This window comes from Scyliorhinus torazame, chromosome 12 (genome assembly GCF_047496885.1).
Source record: "Scyliorhinus torazame isolate Kashiwa2021f chromosome 12, sScyTor2.1, whole genome shotgun sequence".
In the NCBI taxonomy this organism is placed as follows: domain Eukaryota; kingdom Metazoa; phylum Chordata; class Chondrichthyes; order Carcharhiniformes; family Scyliorhinidae; genus Scyliorhinus; species Scyliorhinus torazame.
This window is the reverse complement of record NC_092718.1, coordinates 196507408-196526396: the sequence shown is the minus strand read 5'-3', so window position 1 is coordinate 196526396 and position 18989 is coordinate 196507408. Positions and strand designations below refer to the sequence as shown.

The window sequence follows — 18989 nt, the reverse complement described above, 5'->3', positions numbered from 1 at the left end:
ATTTTACATCCCCCTCTATCCCACCTGAAACATCTAAATCCTGGAACGTTTAGCTGCCAATCCTGCCCTTCCCTCAACCACGTCTCTGTAATGGCAACAACATCATAGTTGCAAGTACTAATCCAAGTTCTAAGTTCATCTGCCTTACCCATAATACTTCTTGCATTCAAACATATGCACTTCAGGCCACCAGACCCGCTGTGTTCAGCAACTTCTCCCTGTCTGCTCTGCCTCAGAGCCACACTGTCCCTATTCCCTAGTTCTCCCTCAATGCTCTCACCTTCTGACCTATTGCTCCCGTGCCCACCCCCCTGCCATACTAGTTTAAGCCCTCCCGTGTGACACTAGCAAACCTCGCGGCCAGCATATTTATGTCTCTCCAGTTTAGATGCAACCCGTCCTTATATAGGTCCCACCTGCCCCGGAAGAGCTCCCAGTGGTCCAGATAACGGAAACCCCCCCTCCTACACCAGCTGTTTAGCCACGTGTTTAGCTGCTCTATCTCCCTATTTCTAGCCTCACTGGCACGTGGCACAGGGAGTAATCCTGAGATTACAACCCTAGAGGTCCTGTCTTTTAACTTTCTGCCTAGCTCCCTGAACTCCTGCTGCAGGACCTCATGCCCCTTCCTGCCTATGTCGTTAGTACCAATATGTACAACGACCTCTGCCTGTTTGCCCTCCCCCTTCAGGATGCCCTCTACCCGCTCGGAGACATCCTGGACCCTGGCACCAGGGAGGCAACATACCATCCTGGAGTCTCTTTCACGTCCACAGAAGCGCCTAGCTGTGCCCCTGACTATAGAGTCCCCTATTACTATTGCTCTTCTGCACTTTGACCCTCCCTTCTGAACATCAGAGCCAGCCGTGGTGCCACTGCTCTGGCTGCTGCTGTTTTCCCCTGATAGGCTATCCCCCCCCGACAGTATCCAAAGGGGTATACCTGTTCGAGAGGGGGACAACCACAGGGGCTTCCTGCACTGACTGCCTGCCCTTTCTCTGCCTGCACCTTGGGTGTGACCACATTTATATAACTATGACGCTTTCCGCCACCTGCATGCTCCTAAGTGCATCCAATTGCTGCTCCAACCGAACCATGCGGTCTGTGAGGAGTACCAGTTGGGTGCACGTACTGCAGATGAAGCCATTCGGGACGCTGGAAGCCTCCCGGATCTGCCACATCTCACAGTCAGAGCACTGCACCCCTCTAACTGACATTGCGTCAATTAATTAGTAAATTAAAGTTAAAAGTTTTTTTAAAAAAATTTCAAGTTACTGTTAACTATCTGTTTCCTAGCACTAGATTTCTACTATAAATGTGAAAGCTAAATATAGTACTCTCCGATCTCTGGCTTAGATACCCCTCTAAATTATAATTAAGTAATTATGTTTAATTAGTTACCAATGCTTAATTTTTTTAATTTAGTGTAGATTCCCAACCAGCCACTCAGGTCACAGCTTTTCTGTGATGTCACTTCAGTCCCCCCCCCCCCCCCCCCCCGCCCCACACACACACACACAATTTGAAAAGGTAATAAAAGTAAAAATGAGTAAAAATCACTTACTTACCTTCTGAGGGTCTCAGATGTTCTCAGGTTCTCTCCCTGCTGATTAAAAGTTACCGGCCAGAAGAAAGAGAGAGAACAAAACAGTCGGGAAAAAGCACCTTCTCCCACTCTTCACCGAATTACCTCACTGCACCAAATTACCAAATTTCAAATTCTCACTCTGTCTGTGTCTCACTCACTCAGGCTGTGTCTCTTTGACCTGCGCAATGCTTGCTAAGTGCGCTTTCTGTCTGTCTTTTATACAGACTTTAGGATGACTCACGCTACTTAAACTTCAAAGAGAAGAATACAATGTGTACCTTTGTGCCCCTAAACAGGCCTCAGGTGACTGCCAGATAACTGCCTCTCAGCAATTAGGGTGGGGGCAGCTTCAGCCAATCAGACACTAATCTACATTGCACTTTTAACTGAAAAACAACAGGATTAGATTTATCACTTACCTTTCCTGGTTACCTCATTGCACCAAATTACCAAGTTTCAAATTCTCACTCTGTCTGTGTCTCACTCACTCAGGCTGTGTCTCCTTGATCTGCGCAATGCTTCAAATTTATTTTGATAACCCTGCAGTTAGAGCTAACTGTATCGGCTTTTTATTTTGTTTTTTGTTATTTTGAATATAAGAATCCGTGCTTGTCTCCTTTTGCGGCCCGGACAGATTATGTACCCTGAGGAAGACTGGGTTTCTTCTGACTTTTCAATGAGATTGGAGTGTTCTTTTGGCATTTTCTCCTTCGAGCTATTAGAACAGGAGGAATTGAGAGTGGGTTTTGTCAATCCTTGGCTGATTTGTTGGAGAGAAACTGTTTGTCATAACTCTACATTGTTTGAGACCTTTCCTCCTGTGGGGGAGTTCGGTGCCCTACTCCAGGTGGTCTTATATGGTGGTTTCTTGAGTGTCCTCTTCATTGTTGATCGGTCTCTGTGTCTATTCGGAACCCTGAGTATGCGTCACCCCTTCTCGGTCCCCAAATAACAGAAATCTCAGACTGCGATATTGGTCCAATTAATTGAAACTTTATTTGACTGTCTACTAGTAAGTCATTTTCAAGTACAAAATGTAGGATTTTCTGACTAGCCCTGCAGCAAGCTAATCAGAATGATTGTCTTTCGCAAATACAGATTGTGGAATTCAAAATGCAATAATAGCTCGTGGTAATTTCTTCAAATCAAGATACACAGTACAAAACAACTGCGCAGTTTAAAATAGAATTAAACAGCGGTTTTGCAAAGCAAGCAGATAGAATAGGTTTCAGAAGATAGGTTGAATTGATTCTAGAATGGCTTTCCAATCCCGACACCTGAACTTTTAAGGAGATTACTATCTTTAAAGGTGTGTCCTCGTTACAGCTGTGATTGGTTTTAACTAATCTATAATTTATTTAATTCGGCCAAAGTGTCTGTCTGTCAAATTAAGAGATAAAAAATGTCTGCATTTTTCCATTTTCTGCATAGCGAAACACATTTCCCACCAGAGATTCTCACTATGGGTGACTTGTTGTTACCATGGACATGGAACTGGGATCTTAGCCCAGCTCTCTAACACAAAGGGTCTTTCTGCTTGTTTGGAGTTGTAGGTTCTAGCAGTTTGCTTATCTGATAGATTCCCAAGCATTCAGCTTTCCTTACTGTTATGGTTAATATATATTGATTTAATTAATTACTCTTAATGATCTTTTTACATAAACCTTTTATCTATTATCTATAGCTAACTCAAAAGGTTGATTTCAATCAATTGTGGTTGGGTTTTCCATGTGGAAGCAGTGTTTGTGTCTCTGTTGAAGCAGCGCAGTAATTTATTGTGATGGCGTGCAGTGCAGGGCAATGTCTAATATTCTGAGGGCAGCTCGGGCATTCTTCCCTAAGGGTTATTTTCTTCTTCTTTTCACCTGGGTGAGCAGTGTACTGTTCTAAATCCTGGTCCGATCTGGTGGTCTGTGGGAGGTTCCTGGTATTGTAGCGGGAGTGGGTGGATGGTTGGGGTGATTCGCCTCCCCGCCCTCCCACCTACCAAGTAAATGGGGCTGGTGGTCTGCTATGGGTGTGGCTGGTGAGGTGCAGGATCGGCTGGAATGTAGATTTTGACATGTGCTGGAGATCCTAGGGGTACTGATTCTCATATGCCAGAATGAGCTGGGCTAGGCCAGTGCTATGGTCGGTATCCTGTTGCCTCCTGGAATTTGGGATGCCTCTTCTCAAAGTCACGTATTAGGGACACTCTGAGAGGGTGTGTTTTGCTTCTTCTCAGCACAGGGGGCCTCCGACTGACCCAAGACCTGAACTCTGGGTTGATAGCCTGTGCCCCCCACCTAATGAAGTTACTCATTCAAACACTTTCCTGTTTGAATGAGTAACTTGTTCTTTTCTTCATCAATAGGTGATGTGTGTGCACCAGTGGATTACAGACCCATGGTGGGGTCCCGATTCTTTGTTATCCTGTGATCCACTCCTGGTAGTTCTAGTTCTCCTTTTTTGTTTATCTTGGGAGGTGTTGACAGCACTGATCATAATCCAAACATGTTCCTGCTGGTCCTCTATGTATAAATATGTGGAGTGATATTGGTTCTGTACTGGGCCTGAGGCTGGGGTTATGTTGCATTGTGTGATATATGTGTAGCGCACATTTAGAACTGGGGTTCTCATGTATTTTTGTTGTATGTTTCAATTTTAAAAAAAAATTGATTGTAAAGAATCTGTGATTGGTCCCTGCTTGGGTGCAGGTTGGTCTACTATCCAACGAGAGGAGGTTGCAGTTTGCCATTGGTGCCATTGGCGCTGCTGGAGTGGAGGGAGATATATATTGGCGCATGCACGAAAACACGGCACAAAAAATATATTCTGAACTCACGTGGCAATTGGGAGCAATCGTTGCGTGGGACGTTGTGCACCATTTACCATGTTTTCACGGCCTATCCCATTTCTCCCTTGTTCTCTGGTTCAACCAGTAGAGATATTAAGTTATGCCTTATGATTGTATTGAGCTCAGGCGGCACGGTGGCACAGTGGTTAGCACTGCTGTCTCACAGCGCCGGGGACCTGGGTTGAATTCTGGCCTTGAACGATTGTCTGTGTGGAGTTCGCACTTTCTCCCTGTGTCTGTCAGAGATACCCTGCTCCTCAATCGAATGCACTATTGCAGTCTTGCTGATAGGCTCGGCATTGAGATGATGGCAATGGAATGAACTGGCTGTACTTCTCACTAGTTCTGCATTACAAATGGCAGTGTTAATGTTAATTTATTATTTATGTACAGGGGGGGGGAGGAGTTTGGGGGTTGCTTTTTTAGACTGTGTTTTGTACTTAACCCTGTTGGGTTCTTTTTTCTTTCTCATTTTGTTATTGATATTTTATGAAAACCTTTAATAAACATTTTTTTTTAAAAAAGTATGGGTTGGTTCATTTGACAGTAAAAGTTTAATGGCACAATAAATGATATTTTCTGTTGAACAACCTCTTTGACCCCGAAAAATTAATTTTGCATAGAACTATAGAAAAGTCACAGAACAGAAGGAGGCCATTCGGCCCATCTTGTCCATGTAGAGCCTCATTCCTGCGGAAGAACATTAATGTTGGAGCTTTCATTTTGTATTTCTAACATGTTTCACTCATTTGCTTGGCATATTTCCCTGGCTTAGCTGCAGACCACACCAGAAATGGCCCACAGGCCAAACTTTGACCAGATCTGCTACTGAAGCAGATGTCGTACTCAAGCAGACACCTGATGAGTCTTTGCTTTAAAGCTGGTCAAATGTCCCTGGCCACCTGTCAACAAGCTGAGTGACATTTGCCATTCCTTTGCTGCTAAGTGTAAAATCTGGGCCAGTGTCCAATTTTTACGGATTATTTACATGAACTCTATTTCTTCTGAGTGAATCCAACAGCAGCTGTTTCAGAGCCATTTACAGTTTTGGATTACTACAAATTTTTACTTTGTAATAATATGCTTTTATTTTAAACTCTTCAGAAGATGCGGGAATATCTTTATTTTGTCATTTTCTTTCTTTCAGTATTATTCATTTTCTATCCCTCCTAACCTGAAGATCATTACCAGTGCTGGGGCGCAGTTCCACAGGAGCTAGCATCCTTTAATTCCTTTGACAAATGAACAATGGGGCTGGATTCCGCAGTCCCCCAGCCGTCTGTTTCTCAGCTGCGCGCCGTTCGCTGCCGGCGGAATTCGATCTTCCCGCCGCTTGCTAGTAGGATTTCCCATTGAAACCACCCCACCCCGCCATGAAAGCCGTTGGCAGGGATGCGCTGCCAGCAGCAAAAGTTAATTCTGACATCAGGAGAATTCTGACCTTGATTGACGCCCGGCGCTGGGCCATCCCAGTTGAAGTTGATCTTTTACTTACTAGTTCTCATTGTTTACCAATCAGGAGTAGCATATTTCTGTCCCACCTCAAAACCCTGGCAAAATGGGAATGATTTTGTCACCCTAACCCATGTCCTACTTAGATCAGCTAACTTGGTACAAAGCAGGAATTGAGCTTAGAGCTTTCACATCTTATACGGCTGAGAACGGATCACATGCGTTTAGAAGTAGGTCAAGTGTAGATACCCTGATTGCTTTTTCTCCTTCCTTCCTGGCCCATGGGTACCAAGCATCTCAACTGCTGTCTTGACTGTCATCAGTGAATCCAGCGCAAACTGAGATTAGAACCTGCGGCCTTCTGAGCTTCATGGCTTACTGCTATATTGGACAATTGCTTTATCCACCAATCCATCATGAGAGCAAGAACTGAAAAAAATAATATTTTAGAAACATACAGTTCAATTAGAGAGTCTGATCAAGCTCCATTCCTTCTCCAGGGACTGAGGCTAAATCATTTATCCACATCAGATACCATCTGAAAACATAAGCATTGTACTTGAGAACCACCATCAAGGGTTGAGGGTGGATCCCAAGGATATTCTGTTGGTCACAACTGTCCAGCCAGAAGTGTTCATATTGTACATTTTATGACCTATTTACAAGTTCTTCTTTTGCTATTTTATTAAATCTTTGATGTGAAAGAAAACAACTGTATCGTCATATCTTTTAACAGCTCATGGAAAAGAAGCTAATTAAAAAAAGAGGTTTTCTTTTTCACATTTGATTTCATTCACTGCAGAAATTGATAGCATTGCAAATAACTTACTTTGTATTTCTTCAACAGCCCATCACAAGCTGAAATTCTTCCGCAAGTACAATGCGGTCAATCCCACTTTGTCAAAGGCAGAGTTCTCATTATACATTGAAACAATTGCTGCTGAAATCTCCGACAATGAAACTGATTTTGACAGCCTGGTGACATTTCTCACAGTCAGAAATGAACAGAATTGCATAGAGCGATTAAGACGTACAGCCAGGAGAAAGTGGCTTCACGATATCCAACAAGCAGCAGAGACCTCTAGCTCCAGTCTTGAATTTGTGTATAAATCTGTTTTCCAGACCCTTTATAAGGTAGGATTGTATTGTAGCATGGATTATCATGGGTTTATTTGTACTCTTCTTTAAATTAGTATTCAATTGGGCTATCTAAACATCAAACATAGTGAAGAATACGTCAGTACTGATTTACATTGTCATCATAGAACCATCCAATACAGAAGGAGACTCAGTCCTTTGTGCCTGTTTGGTCTTTGAAAGAGCTATACAATTAATTCCACTTGTCTCTTATTTTTCCATACCCTGGCAATTCTTCCTGTTCAAGTCTACGGGCACAATGCTCAAAAAACAGAGTACTGTTTAGGGCATGAAAAGCAGGGTGTTTTTTGGCACCTGCAGTGCTACCAAATGGGACTCTGTTTCTTTTTGGCCTCGACAGGGCGTACCTTGCACTTAACTTCATTGTTAAATGCCACCCCGATCTCTCGACTCCCGACCGTGGCCTCCAGACCCCCTCATTGCCTCAACTTACCTGTTGAGAGTTCTCGAACCCCTCTCATGCCACCTGATAAGGCACGGGCAACCTGGAATCTAAGCACCTTGGCCTTGCCAGCTTGGCATCCTGGCCGTGCCCTGTCAGCCTGGCAGTGCCACCCAGGCACCCGGACAGTGCCAGGATGCCTGGGTGGCACTGCCAAGGTGGCTGGTGTCAGTGTCAAGGTGCCCAGGTGGCAGCAGGAGTGCCAAGGTACCACCCTACCTGGAACCTAACCACCTGGGGGCCTCTGATCACCGGAGAGATGACCCCCCCACACACCCAGTGGTGCCGTTACATCTGGTCCATGTTTTTTGTGGACAAGTGCTAAACGGCACCACGGCGAGGTCTCTCAGGCATGGGTGTTCGTTCCGGGATGCTGGGAGAATACGGTGCAGACATAGTTAAGTGAACCTAACTGCCCAGCGAGGGCGAAATCCAGATCACGGACATCTCGTGAGATCTCGTTAGATCTCGCAAGGCATTCTGAGCATCCCAAATCTCGTGAGAGGCCTCCCGCGAGATTTAACGGCATCATCACGTCACTGAGTTGGGCACGATGAGGCTGTTCGATCACATCCAATTCTCTTTTGAAAGTTCCCCTTGAAGTCTGCTTCCATTATTATTTCATACAATGCATACTTCAGATCAGAACACCTTGCTGTGTTAAAAAATTCTCTTCATCTACCCCATGGTTCATTTGGCAGTTATTTTAAATTGGTGTCCACCTGCCAATTACTTCTTATTTACTTTTTCAAAACATCTCATAATTTTGAATTATTAAATCTCCCCATAACATTCTTTGCTGTAAGGCGTACAAACCCAGCTACTCCAATCTCTCCACATGACGGAAATTCATCATTTCTGGAAGGAAGGATCCTACATGCTTTTTAACAAACTTGTTCTGCTCCCGTCAGAAGTTTGTGTTTGTGAACACCCAGATCTCTTTGTTTCTGCACCATCAGGCACTGGTTTAGCACACTGGGCTAAATCGCTGGCTTTTAAAGCAGACCAAGGCAGGCCAGTAGCACAGTTCAATTCCCCTACCAGCCTCCCCGAACAGAGCCGGAATGTGGCGACGAGGGGCTTTTCACGGTAACTTCATTTGAAGCCTACTTGTGACAATAAGTGATTTTCATTTCATCTTTAAAACTACACCATTGTCCTTCTGCTTTCTATAAATGCTGTTAAAGTTGCTAAGAATCACCTGGTAAAACCCATATATTTAAGCCGACTTTAAGACTGGAGAAGGTGCCTGCTAGGATGGGACCTCCACGTTCTAAAAATAAATACCCAACAAGCTAACAATGTAGAATGTAGTTGCCATTGTTTTTATCTGTGATCATAAGACAATAAGACATAGGAGTGGAAGTAAGGCCATTCGGCCCATCGAGTCCACTCCACCATTCAATCATGGCTGATTTCAACTCCATTTACCCGCTCTCTCTCCATAGCCCTTAATTCCTCGAGAAATCAAGAATTTATCAACTTCTGTCTTAAAGACACTCAACGTCCCGGCCTCCACCGCCCTCTGTGGCAATGAATTCCACAGACCCACCACTCTCTGGCTGAAGAAATTTCTCGTCATCTCTGTTCTAAAGTGACTCCCTTTTATTCTCAGGCTGTGCCCCCGGGTCCTAGTCTCCCCTGCTAATGGAAACAACTTCCCTACATCCACCCTATCTAAGCCATTCATTATCTTGTAAGTTTCTATTAGATCTCCCCTCAACCTCCTAAACTCCAATGAATATAATCCCAGGATCCTCAGACGTTCATCGTATGTTAGGCCTACCATTCCTGGGATCATCCGTGTGAATCTCCGCTGGACCCGCTCCCGTGCCAGTATGTCCTTCCTGAGGTGTGGGGCCCAAAATTGCTCACAGTATTCTAAATGGGGCCTAACTAATGCTTTATAAAGCTTCAGAAGTACATCCCTGCTTTTATATTCCAAGCCTCTTGAGATGAATGACAACATTGCATTTGCTTTCTTAATTACGGACTCAACCTGCAAGTTTACCTTTAGAGAATCCTGGACTAGGACTCCCAAGTCCCTTTGCACTTAAGCATTATGAATTTTGTCACCGTTTAGAAAATAGTCCACGCCTCTATTCTTTTTTCCAAAGTGCAAGACCTCGCACTTGCCCACGTTGAATTTCATCAGCCATTTCTTGGACCACTCTCCTAAACTGTCTAAATCTTTCTGAAGCCTCCCCACCTCCTCCATACTACCTGCCCCTCCACCTATCTTCGTATCATCGGCAAACTTAGCCGGAATGCCCTAAGTCCCGTGATCTAGATCGTTAATATATAAGGAGAACAGCTGTGGTCCCAGCACTGAACCCTGCGGGACACCACTCGTCACCGGTTGCCATTCCGAAAAAGAACCTTTTATCCCAACTCTCTGCCTTCTGCCTGACAGCCAATCGTCAATCCATGTTAGTACCTTGCCTCGAATACCATGGGCCCTTACTTTACTCAGCAGTCTCCCGTGAGGCACCTTATCAAAGGCCTTTTGGAAGTCAAGATAGATAACATCCATTGGCTCTCCTTGGTCTAACCTATTTGTTATCTCTGCAAAGAACTCTAACAGGTTTGTCAGGCACGACCTCCCCTTACTAAATCCATGCTGACTTGTCCTAATCCGACCCTGCACTTCCAAGAATTTAGAAATCTCATCCTTAACAATGGATTCTAGAATCTTGCCAACAACCAAGGTCAGGCTAATTGGCCTATAATTTTCCATCTTTTTCCTTGTTCCCTTCTTGAACAGTGGGGTTACAACAGCGATTTTCCAATCCTCTGGTACTTTCCCTGATTCCAGTGACTGTTGAAACATCATCACCAACGCCTTCACTATTTCTTCAGCTATCTCCTTTAGAACTCTAGGATGTAGCCCATCTGGGCCCGGAGATTTGTCAATTTTTAGACCTCTTAGTTTCTCTAGCACTTTCTCCTTTGTGATGGCTACCATATTCAACTCTGTCCCCTGACTCTCCGGAATTGTTGGGATATTACTCATGTCTTCTACTGTGAAGACTGACGCAAAGTTCAGTTCCTCGGCTATTTCCATGTCTCCCATCACAAAATTACCAGCGTCATTTTGGAGCGGCCCAATGTCAACTTTTGCCTCTCGTTTGTTTTTAATGTATTTAAAGAAACTTTTACTATCATTCCTAATGTTACTGGCTAGCCTACCTTCACATTTGATCCTCTCTTTCCTTATCTCTCTCTTTGTTATCCTTTGTTTTTGTAGCCTTCCCAATCTTCTGACTTCCCACTACTCTTTGCCACATTATAGGCTTTCTCTTTTGCTTTGATGCATTCCCTAACTTCCTTTGTCAGCCATGGCTGCCTAATCCCCCCTCTGATAACCTTTCTTTTCTTTGGGATGAACCTCTGTACTGTGTCCTCAATTACACCCAGAAACTCCTGCCATTGCTGTTCTACTGTCTTTCCCACTAGGGTCTGCTCCCAGTCGATTTTCGTCAGTTCCTCCCTCATGCCCCTGTAGTTACCTTTATTTAACTGTAACACCTTTACATCTGATTCTACCTTCTTTCTTTCAAATTGGAGATTGAATTCAACCATATTATGATCACTGCCTCCTAAGTGCTCCCTTACTTTAAGATCTTTAATCAAGTCTGGCTCATTACATAACACTAAGTCTAGAATGGCCTGTTCCCTCGTGGGCTCCATCACAAGCTGTTCCAAAAGCCCTCCTGTAAACATTCAATGAATTCCCTTTCCTTGGGTCCACTGGCAGTATTATTTACCCAGTCCACCTGCATATTAAAGTCCCCCATGATCACTGTGACCTTGCCTTTCTGACATGCACTTTCTATTTCGTGGTGCATCTTGTGCCCCTGGTCCTGACCACTGTTAGGAGGCCTGTACATAACTCCCATTATGTTTTTTTTGCCTTTGTGGTTCCTCAACTCTACCCACACAGACTCCACATCATCCGGGGCATTACCAATGGTCATTTCTTCCACAACCACATCTGCGTTGTTCATTTGGATTTGTTATCATTGTCTATCGCAACTGGATAATTTTCTTTTCACAGAATCCCTACAGTGCAGAAGGACGCTATTTGGCCAATCGAGTCTGCACCGACCCTCTGAAAGAGCACTCTACCTATACCCACTCCTCCCGCCCTATCCCCATAACCCCACCTAACCTACACACCCAACTACATCCTCGCACTGGCACGTAGGTGTGAACACTGATCCTGCCACCAGTGGGGGGGGCGGGGGGCGGATCGGATCGGCGCCTATCGCCAATCCCAATTTTTCGATTCCCCACCGCATCGGGGAACCGGCTACTGGTGGCAGATGTAACCCAACAGCTCACTACAGCTAACCAGCTTCCAAAGTGCTGTGCAAAAAATACACAATGCAGCACCAAAGGGAAAGAGGTGCTCTAAGTTGCTGAGCATAGTGTTATTGGCAATGTGTTCATGAAAAAGTAAGTCATTTGGACTGTATTGGTCGCAAAATTGTAAATGCACCTTTACAAAAAAAAAATCACTCATGACTTTTAAAGGAAAGCTGTTTGGGGAAAGCAATTATGAATTAATTTCCAATTGCATTATAGAACTAAAGTATTTCATTACTCAATATGTCTGGGACATGTTCTTAAGACTTTCACATTACCATTATATATTTCCTTTGGGGTTTATTGGTCACTTGCTTGTACCTTTTCAGAAGTTTATAAAGGAAGCGTCTTGGGAAATCATTCCTGTACCTGTATTTTCCGTGGAGCATTATTGGTGAACACCTATGTTTATAGCAGTTGAAATATGAGCTTTTTTCAGACTTTCTACACGGACAAATGTTCTGCCTGTACATGGTAATATGGGCACTTTTCCACAACAGGATTCAGAAGCTCACGGTGAGAATAAGAAAATAAGTTCGTCCATAGCCCTGCTGAGACGTAACAATCACAGGCCAGAGAGGGGCGAATACTTCCTCCACTATGTGGCTTGCACTCTGGAAGATGCACCATTTGTCCTGAATCAGGCACTCTACAGAGACATGGGTGTAAGGTGAGCATTTACATTTGTAGCTAGCTTTAAGTAACAGTTCTTTTTTGGATATGTGTAGTCAAACCTCTTTTAGATTGAAATGCTGAACCCAGGTCCTACTTGTGCATGCAGCTAGCTGACAATTAAGAACCTAAAATAAATTGTAGGCCAACAGAAAGAAGGCAGTCTGGTAATGTCAGGACTGTGCCTTGGTACAAACCACAGAGTGAGGTAGAATTTTGAGGTTGTGCAAAATGGATGGTATTACATGGGCTGCCTGTTAAACGCTCCATCCAATATTCAATTCTATTGCACTCAATAGAACTGAATATCGGGCAGGGTAAAGCAGGATGGAGTGAAGTGATGCTGTGGAGTTGAAGATAGGTGGACTTATGGTACACATTTGTGGTCTGTATAGTATGCAAGAAACAACACTTTTCACTGTATACTAATACATGTGACAATAATAAACCAAATCAAAAGAAATGAAGATAAATTGATAGAAATAAAAATGGGGTGGAGGAGAGAGTTCACAGTCTGAAGTTGTTGAACTCAATGTTGAGTCCGGAAGGCTGTAACATGCCTCATCGGAAGATGAGGTGCTGTTCCTCCAGTTTGCGCTGGGCTTCACTGGAACATTGCAGCAGGCCAAGGACGGACATGTGGACGTTTGAAATGGCAATGACAGTCTGGGTCCTTCTTGCGGACGGACTCTAACCAGGTCCTTTGTGCGTATATATGTTTCTGTTGTGAATAAACCAGCACTTCATTTTTACTTGAATGACTCCGTTGCCTTTACTAAATGAAGGAAGAGCTAGTTTTGTAAGCTTGCTGCTGAAACACTTTGCTAGTGCAAAGTAGAGCTTAAATCAGAACTAAATTGTACACTACCTGACTTAGATGCTTGGTACTGACCCTGGATGTCCAAAATGAAAAATGTTACAATCCCCACTGATACCCCTCACTGTTAAATATGTATTAATTGGATGTTCAAATGTAATCAGGTGGTGGGCATGCATTGACTTGAGAATCACTTGTGCTCATAGGAACAGGCTAATAACTGTGTTTGTTGGATCTTGAGGTGAATAATTTATAATCTGTGTAAACGAAGCTGGGAAGTGCATCAAGGCAGTCGGCTACATTACTATCCTTCACTGCCTGGCTGAAGTGGAACACACACTTTGATAAATAGAAAATGAAAATGGGGGCAGCATGGTGGCGCATTGGTTAGCACTGCTGTCTCACGGCGCCGAGGTCCCAGGTTCGTTCCCGGCTCTGGGTCACTGTCTGTGTGGAGTTTGCACATTCTCCCCGTGTTTGCGTGGGTTTCTCCCCCACAACCCAAAGATGTGCAGGGTGGGTGAATTGGCCATGCTAAATTGCCCCTTAATTGGAAAAAAATGATTTGGGTACTCTAAATGAATGAAAAGAAAATGAAAATGGTTCATAAATCAATCATTTATCTTTTCTGTCTTTTGTCTTTAATCTAGTTTTGGTGCAGTTGATGAAGGGAATCCATTGCATATCCTCAAAGTTCAGGAGCATGGCAGAGTTCACATATGGAACTGCCATCGGGAAAACATAACCGGATCCTTCGTAGTCGTCCCACTGAAGGATCAGTATAACAGAGTGTTTGGAGTCTTGGGCGTCGACACATTGCGAGATCACTGTGAGAAGTACTTCACTGCTCAGGAGATCAATTTTTACCAAGTGAGTTTGCAATATCAGGGTGAAGATCTATATTCCAGTCCCCATTAATCTTGCAAAAGGTTAGAGCTGAAAAAGTAATGGAAAATCAGTAGAAAGTGCACCGAGCAGGTGGCCTGTGTTTAATGCTGCTTTGAGGATTCTAAGCTGTTGAAAAGTTATAAAAGAAATAACTAGCTTCCTTTTCAATGTTCAGAACTTGTTAAATCACCTTTCAACATATTGCTGTTGCAATTGTGCTGCACTTAATTTATAGCAGTTACTTAGAGGCTGGACCATTAACCAATAATCTGTAATTATCTACCTCTACAATAATGGCAGGTACAAAGCATTTTGAAAAATGCACCTAAATAAATTAACATGACAGGCGCTATTTCAGTAAACTGGGAAGTCTAATTTGACAATGTGTGGAACAGTGATCCCTCAGTGCTTATCTTCCCATAGGTTTCATTATACTGAGGTATAATGGCATTGAGGTGGTATGGCATTGGGCAAGCCATACTTTGCATAAATGTACAACTCCTGTAAGCAAATTATGGGCACGATTTAACTAAATGGGAACAAAGTCCCATAGTGAACGTGTTTAGTTGTATGTTTCCCAGCGCTCACAGCTAACATGGCTATAAAATGCGACTCATGTTTGATAAGGGGTCTCAACAGGGAATGCCTGGCCGAGGCCGCACATCGCCCCATTTTATACACTGAGGAGCTCCACTCGCCGGAACTCCTCAGTGTAGCAAGAGATCGGGGCGCCATGATTTCTAAATGGCACCCCGATCTCCGAGGCCCCCAAAGTGACTCCTGATTTCCCCCCAAGCCCAATGCACTATGGGAGGGACCCCAGCCACCCTACACTCCCCCCAACTCCCACGCAGGACTCCCCGGCCCAATCTTACCCACACAAAACATGGCAGCTTGGCATCTTGGCAGTGCCAACCTGGCATCCTGACACCACCCATGCCACCTTGACAGTGTGAGGCTGGCACCCAGGTTGCACTGCCAGGTGCCAGGCTGGCAGTGCCAGGCTGCCCAGGTAGCACCAGCAGTGCCACGGTACCGCTCTGCCCAAAGGGCCGATGGGCCTCCAATCCCCAGGGAGACCCTGATGAGTGCCGTTCCGTCTGGTCATGGTTTGTGGAAGCCAGTACTGAACGGCACTCACCCTAGGTCTCCAAGACGGAGGGGATTGATCCTATGCATCTGATAACTCAGTAATCTGCACATTAAAGTGAGACTAACTGTCTCGCTCTAATATGCAGATTTGCTGAAAATGTATCCCGCCCACAATGGGCAGGATTCACATTGCAGTGTCGCGTGAGATTGCATTAGATTTTGCGAGTAGGCAGCATGGTGGTACAGTGGTTAGCACTGCTGCCTCATGGCGCCAAGGTCCCAGGTTCTATCCCGGCCCTGGGTCACTGTCCGTGTGGAGTTTGCGCATTCTCCCCGTGTCTGCGTGGGTTTCGCCCTCGCAACCCAAAGATGTGCAGGGCAGGTAGATTGGCCACACTAAATTGCCCCTTAATTGGAAAAAATGAATTGGGTACTATTAATTTATTAAGAAAAGATCTCGTCAGATGTTGCGAGCCGGGTAGCTCCTGGGCGCCGGGGTCTCCCGGCTTCTATCAGCCACACTGCGCTGCAGCAAGCTGCTTTTCATGCACAGCGTGGTCCTTAAATTGCATCCTATATTTCACTTGAGGTACTTCAGCAGCAGGAATTGCACACGTGTGCTTATTGTGCACTTTTATTCTTTTTGCACGTTGAACATTTAAAAGAGAAATTAAAACACATTGGATACAATTTGATTCTTAGGGTGTAGCAAAGGCATTTAGTATTGCCTACCATCATGTCCGTGTCCGGAATGACATCCTGAAAGTTGTGGATAGTGCTGTATTGTGGCTATTTTACCAAGCAAAATGTGTCAAGACTGTTATCACCTACTTGGCGGAGCCTTTAAGTAACAAGGTATTACATTTACTTCACTCATCAGCCTTTTACAGGTAGTTTAGCAGAATATAATTGTTCTTTCATTTTGCATGACTCACTGGTTTCATTTGTGCTGTCAATCAAGGTTAATTGTGGCTGTTTCTGTCATTCAGTATAATTACTTTTAAATTAGAGAATCAAATGGCCCGAGATCTTGCAGTCAGCACTGAAGCAGGAGCACTTGCCACTGTCCTCAAAGCTTCCTACAAAGATCTGGCAATGTCTGTGGCAGGGTTTTTCTGTTTCTCAATAGCACTTTTAAACTATGTGCCAAATCAGATGGTGTGATAACCTTGGGGCCAGACAATTAGGTATTCATTCGTGAGGAGCACCGTAAATCATATAGGAACATAGGAATTAGGAGCAGAAATAGGCAATTCATCCCTTCGAGCCTGATCCGCCACTCAATCAGATCATGGCCAATCTCTTCCTGGTCTCAACTCCCTACCTGTTCCCCATATCCCTTGAACCCGTTTTGTAAAATCAGAAATCTATCTATCTCCTTCTTGAAACCATTTAATGACTAAGATTCCACCGCACTATGGGGCAGCAAGTTCCACAAATTCACCATCCTCTGTGAGAAGTAGTTCCTCCTCATCTCTGTTCTAAATCTACCGCCTCTCAACCTTCATCCGTGACCTCTCGTTCTGGATTGCCCCACAAGGGGAACATTTGGTCTACGTTTACTTTATCAATCCCTTTTAGCATTTTATACACCTTGATCAGATCCCCTCTCATCCTTCTAAACGCCAGTGAGCATAAGCCCAAACTGTTTAATCTGTCCTCATATGTCAACCCTTTCATCGCCGGAATCTATGTGATGAACCTCCTCTGAAATGCCTCCAATGCCACCACATCCTTCCTCAAATAAGGAGACCAAAACTGGACACAATGCTCCAGATGTGGTCACACAAAAACCTTATACAATTGCAACACCACTTCTCTACTTGGCAGGAGTGAAGAAGAAGTTAACTCTTTACCTCACGGAATTGGAGATTCAGGCGCGATATTTAAATGGTACCCGATATACATTCATTTCCTGCAAGGCAGCAGCATCAAAATCGCATGTCCGAGAGGAGATTGTGGCAATTTCAACAGCTGCCACCCCCACCCAGCCTGTTGAACGCTGGAGCTGCTGCCACCCCTTACAAAAGTGGCAAATGCCTGAAGCAAACAAAGTGTGGACCCATGGTACCGCATTGAGTCCCTGCAAGTTATTCTTCATGTTGTCCAAGAATGGTGGGACAATAAACCCAAAACCAAATCTAATCCTGCTTCCCAGGGATGGCAGCAGATAGTCCTCCCTCTTGTTGTGAGCATGTTTGATCAATGAGAAGCTTTATACTTAACATCAGCCACACCCCAGTCTCCCTGCCCCTGGAGTGGTCAACTCCAACCTCACAGTTCATTGTAGAGAACGTTTTGTTGATGCAGCTATTACTGTGGACACTTGCACAGCGACACTGGAACTGAAAGTCATCACTCTGCATCATCCCTCAATCACCTTTGACATTCCCTCCACCACCCTTGACCCTCACTCCATCATCCTTGCCCTATCGTCAGTGACCTTTAACTCACCTCCTTCGCCCTTGACCAACTATCATTGATGTTCGAGTTCCCCGAAACACAATGGAACTATACCCATTCCCATAAATCTGCACTTCATCATCCTTAACACTCCCTCTATCATACTTGACCGTCCTTCTGTTGCCCTTGCCTCTCATGACTCCACAAGATCTTCCCTGTATAACCCTGAACCCTGATCTCTCCATTATCATGTTTGCCCTAACATCTTTCAACATTCACCTTCCCTGTGTAGTCCAGCGTCCCTTTCTGTCTCCCATGAGACTTCATAGACTGCCACCTCTCCTTCTCTCAGTCAGCCATGCTCCATTTCCCTTTGACTGTTGCCTCCTGATTTAAATCATCAACATCTCCATTCTAATAGTTGAACAACGCTTTCCACAGAAGAAAACGCAGCTTGTACTCAGTCCAAATCCACTAGGAAGGCAGTCTGGCCTCCTGCAGGCCACATTTAAGTGAATTTGAAGTCATGTATTTCTCACTTGCTCATTTCTTAGTTGGAAAGCTACACTTAATTCTGGTGATGTTGCTTTTGAATGTGCCAGCATGGTATGCGAACGTATTAAGGGGTCCCCGGCGCTTGCCATTGCGAAGCTCGATCCGCTATCAGTCCAACACCAATTTAATTCCATGTTTTCATCCCGTCAGGATGCTGACTTTTGGCCCCTGCTGCCTTGTTTCCCGCTCCCAGGAGCTTCACAAGATTCCACCCATTTGAGCCCATGCACGATGGATCAGGGGGAGGTGACACATTCCCTTGCTTGAAGGACAATTGTGATCTAATTGAATTTTCAACAATGTTTTCAGTTTTTGATAACTTTCATTGTCGTTCTGATGGGATTTAATATTCAGCATTGTTACTTCAGTACTAGAACCATTACTGCCGCACCCAACATGTTCAAACATTTCTTTTTTTCTGTGTTTTTTTTTAACGTTTGTAACTAACATTCATTTAAGATTGTGTCAATTAGTTCAGCATTGTTTCTTGTCATAGTTTCTTTGTTTCTTAGGTAAATTATATAAATAGTGTATTAGTTAAGCAAATTCACCAAAGGCTGAATAATCTTTTTTACGGTAATTTAGAAGTAAAATTACATTACCGCTGTTTTATTGCCTCTTGGAGTCATTTTACTTCTCGATAACTGTCTTGATTGACCATCAATTTTCCAAAACTGTCAATATTTGTGATCATAAATCAAGAAACAATTAGCTTGGA

At 44.2% G+C, this 18989-nt stretch overlaps 1 protein-coding gene across 1 annotated transcript in view; it reads left to right on the top strand.

Moving 5' to 3' along the window:
* The window catches only part of LOC140387119 (EF-hand calcium-binding domain-containing protein 5-like), a 254349-nt gene that overhangs the window by 178966 nt on the left and 56394 nt on the right, over positions 1 to 18989 (top strand). The window contains exons 12-15 of the mRNA XM_072470130.1: positions 6724 to 7010; positions 12345 to 12514; positions 13984 to 14203; positions 16016 to 16168. Of these exons, the coding sequence (XP_072326231.1) occupies positions 6724 to 7010; positions 12345 to 12514; positions 13984 to 14203; positions 16016 to 16168 (830 nt within the window). The remainder of the gene's footprint in view (positions 1 to 6723; positions 7011 to 12344; positions 12515 to 13983; positions 14204 to 16015; positions 16169 to 18989) is intronic.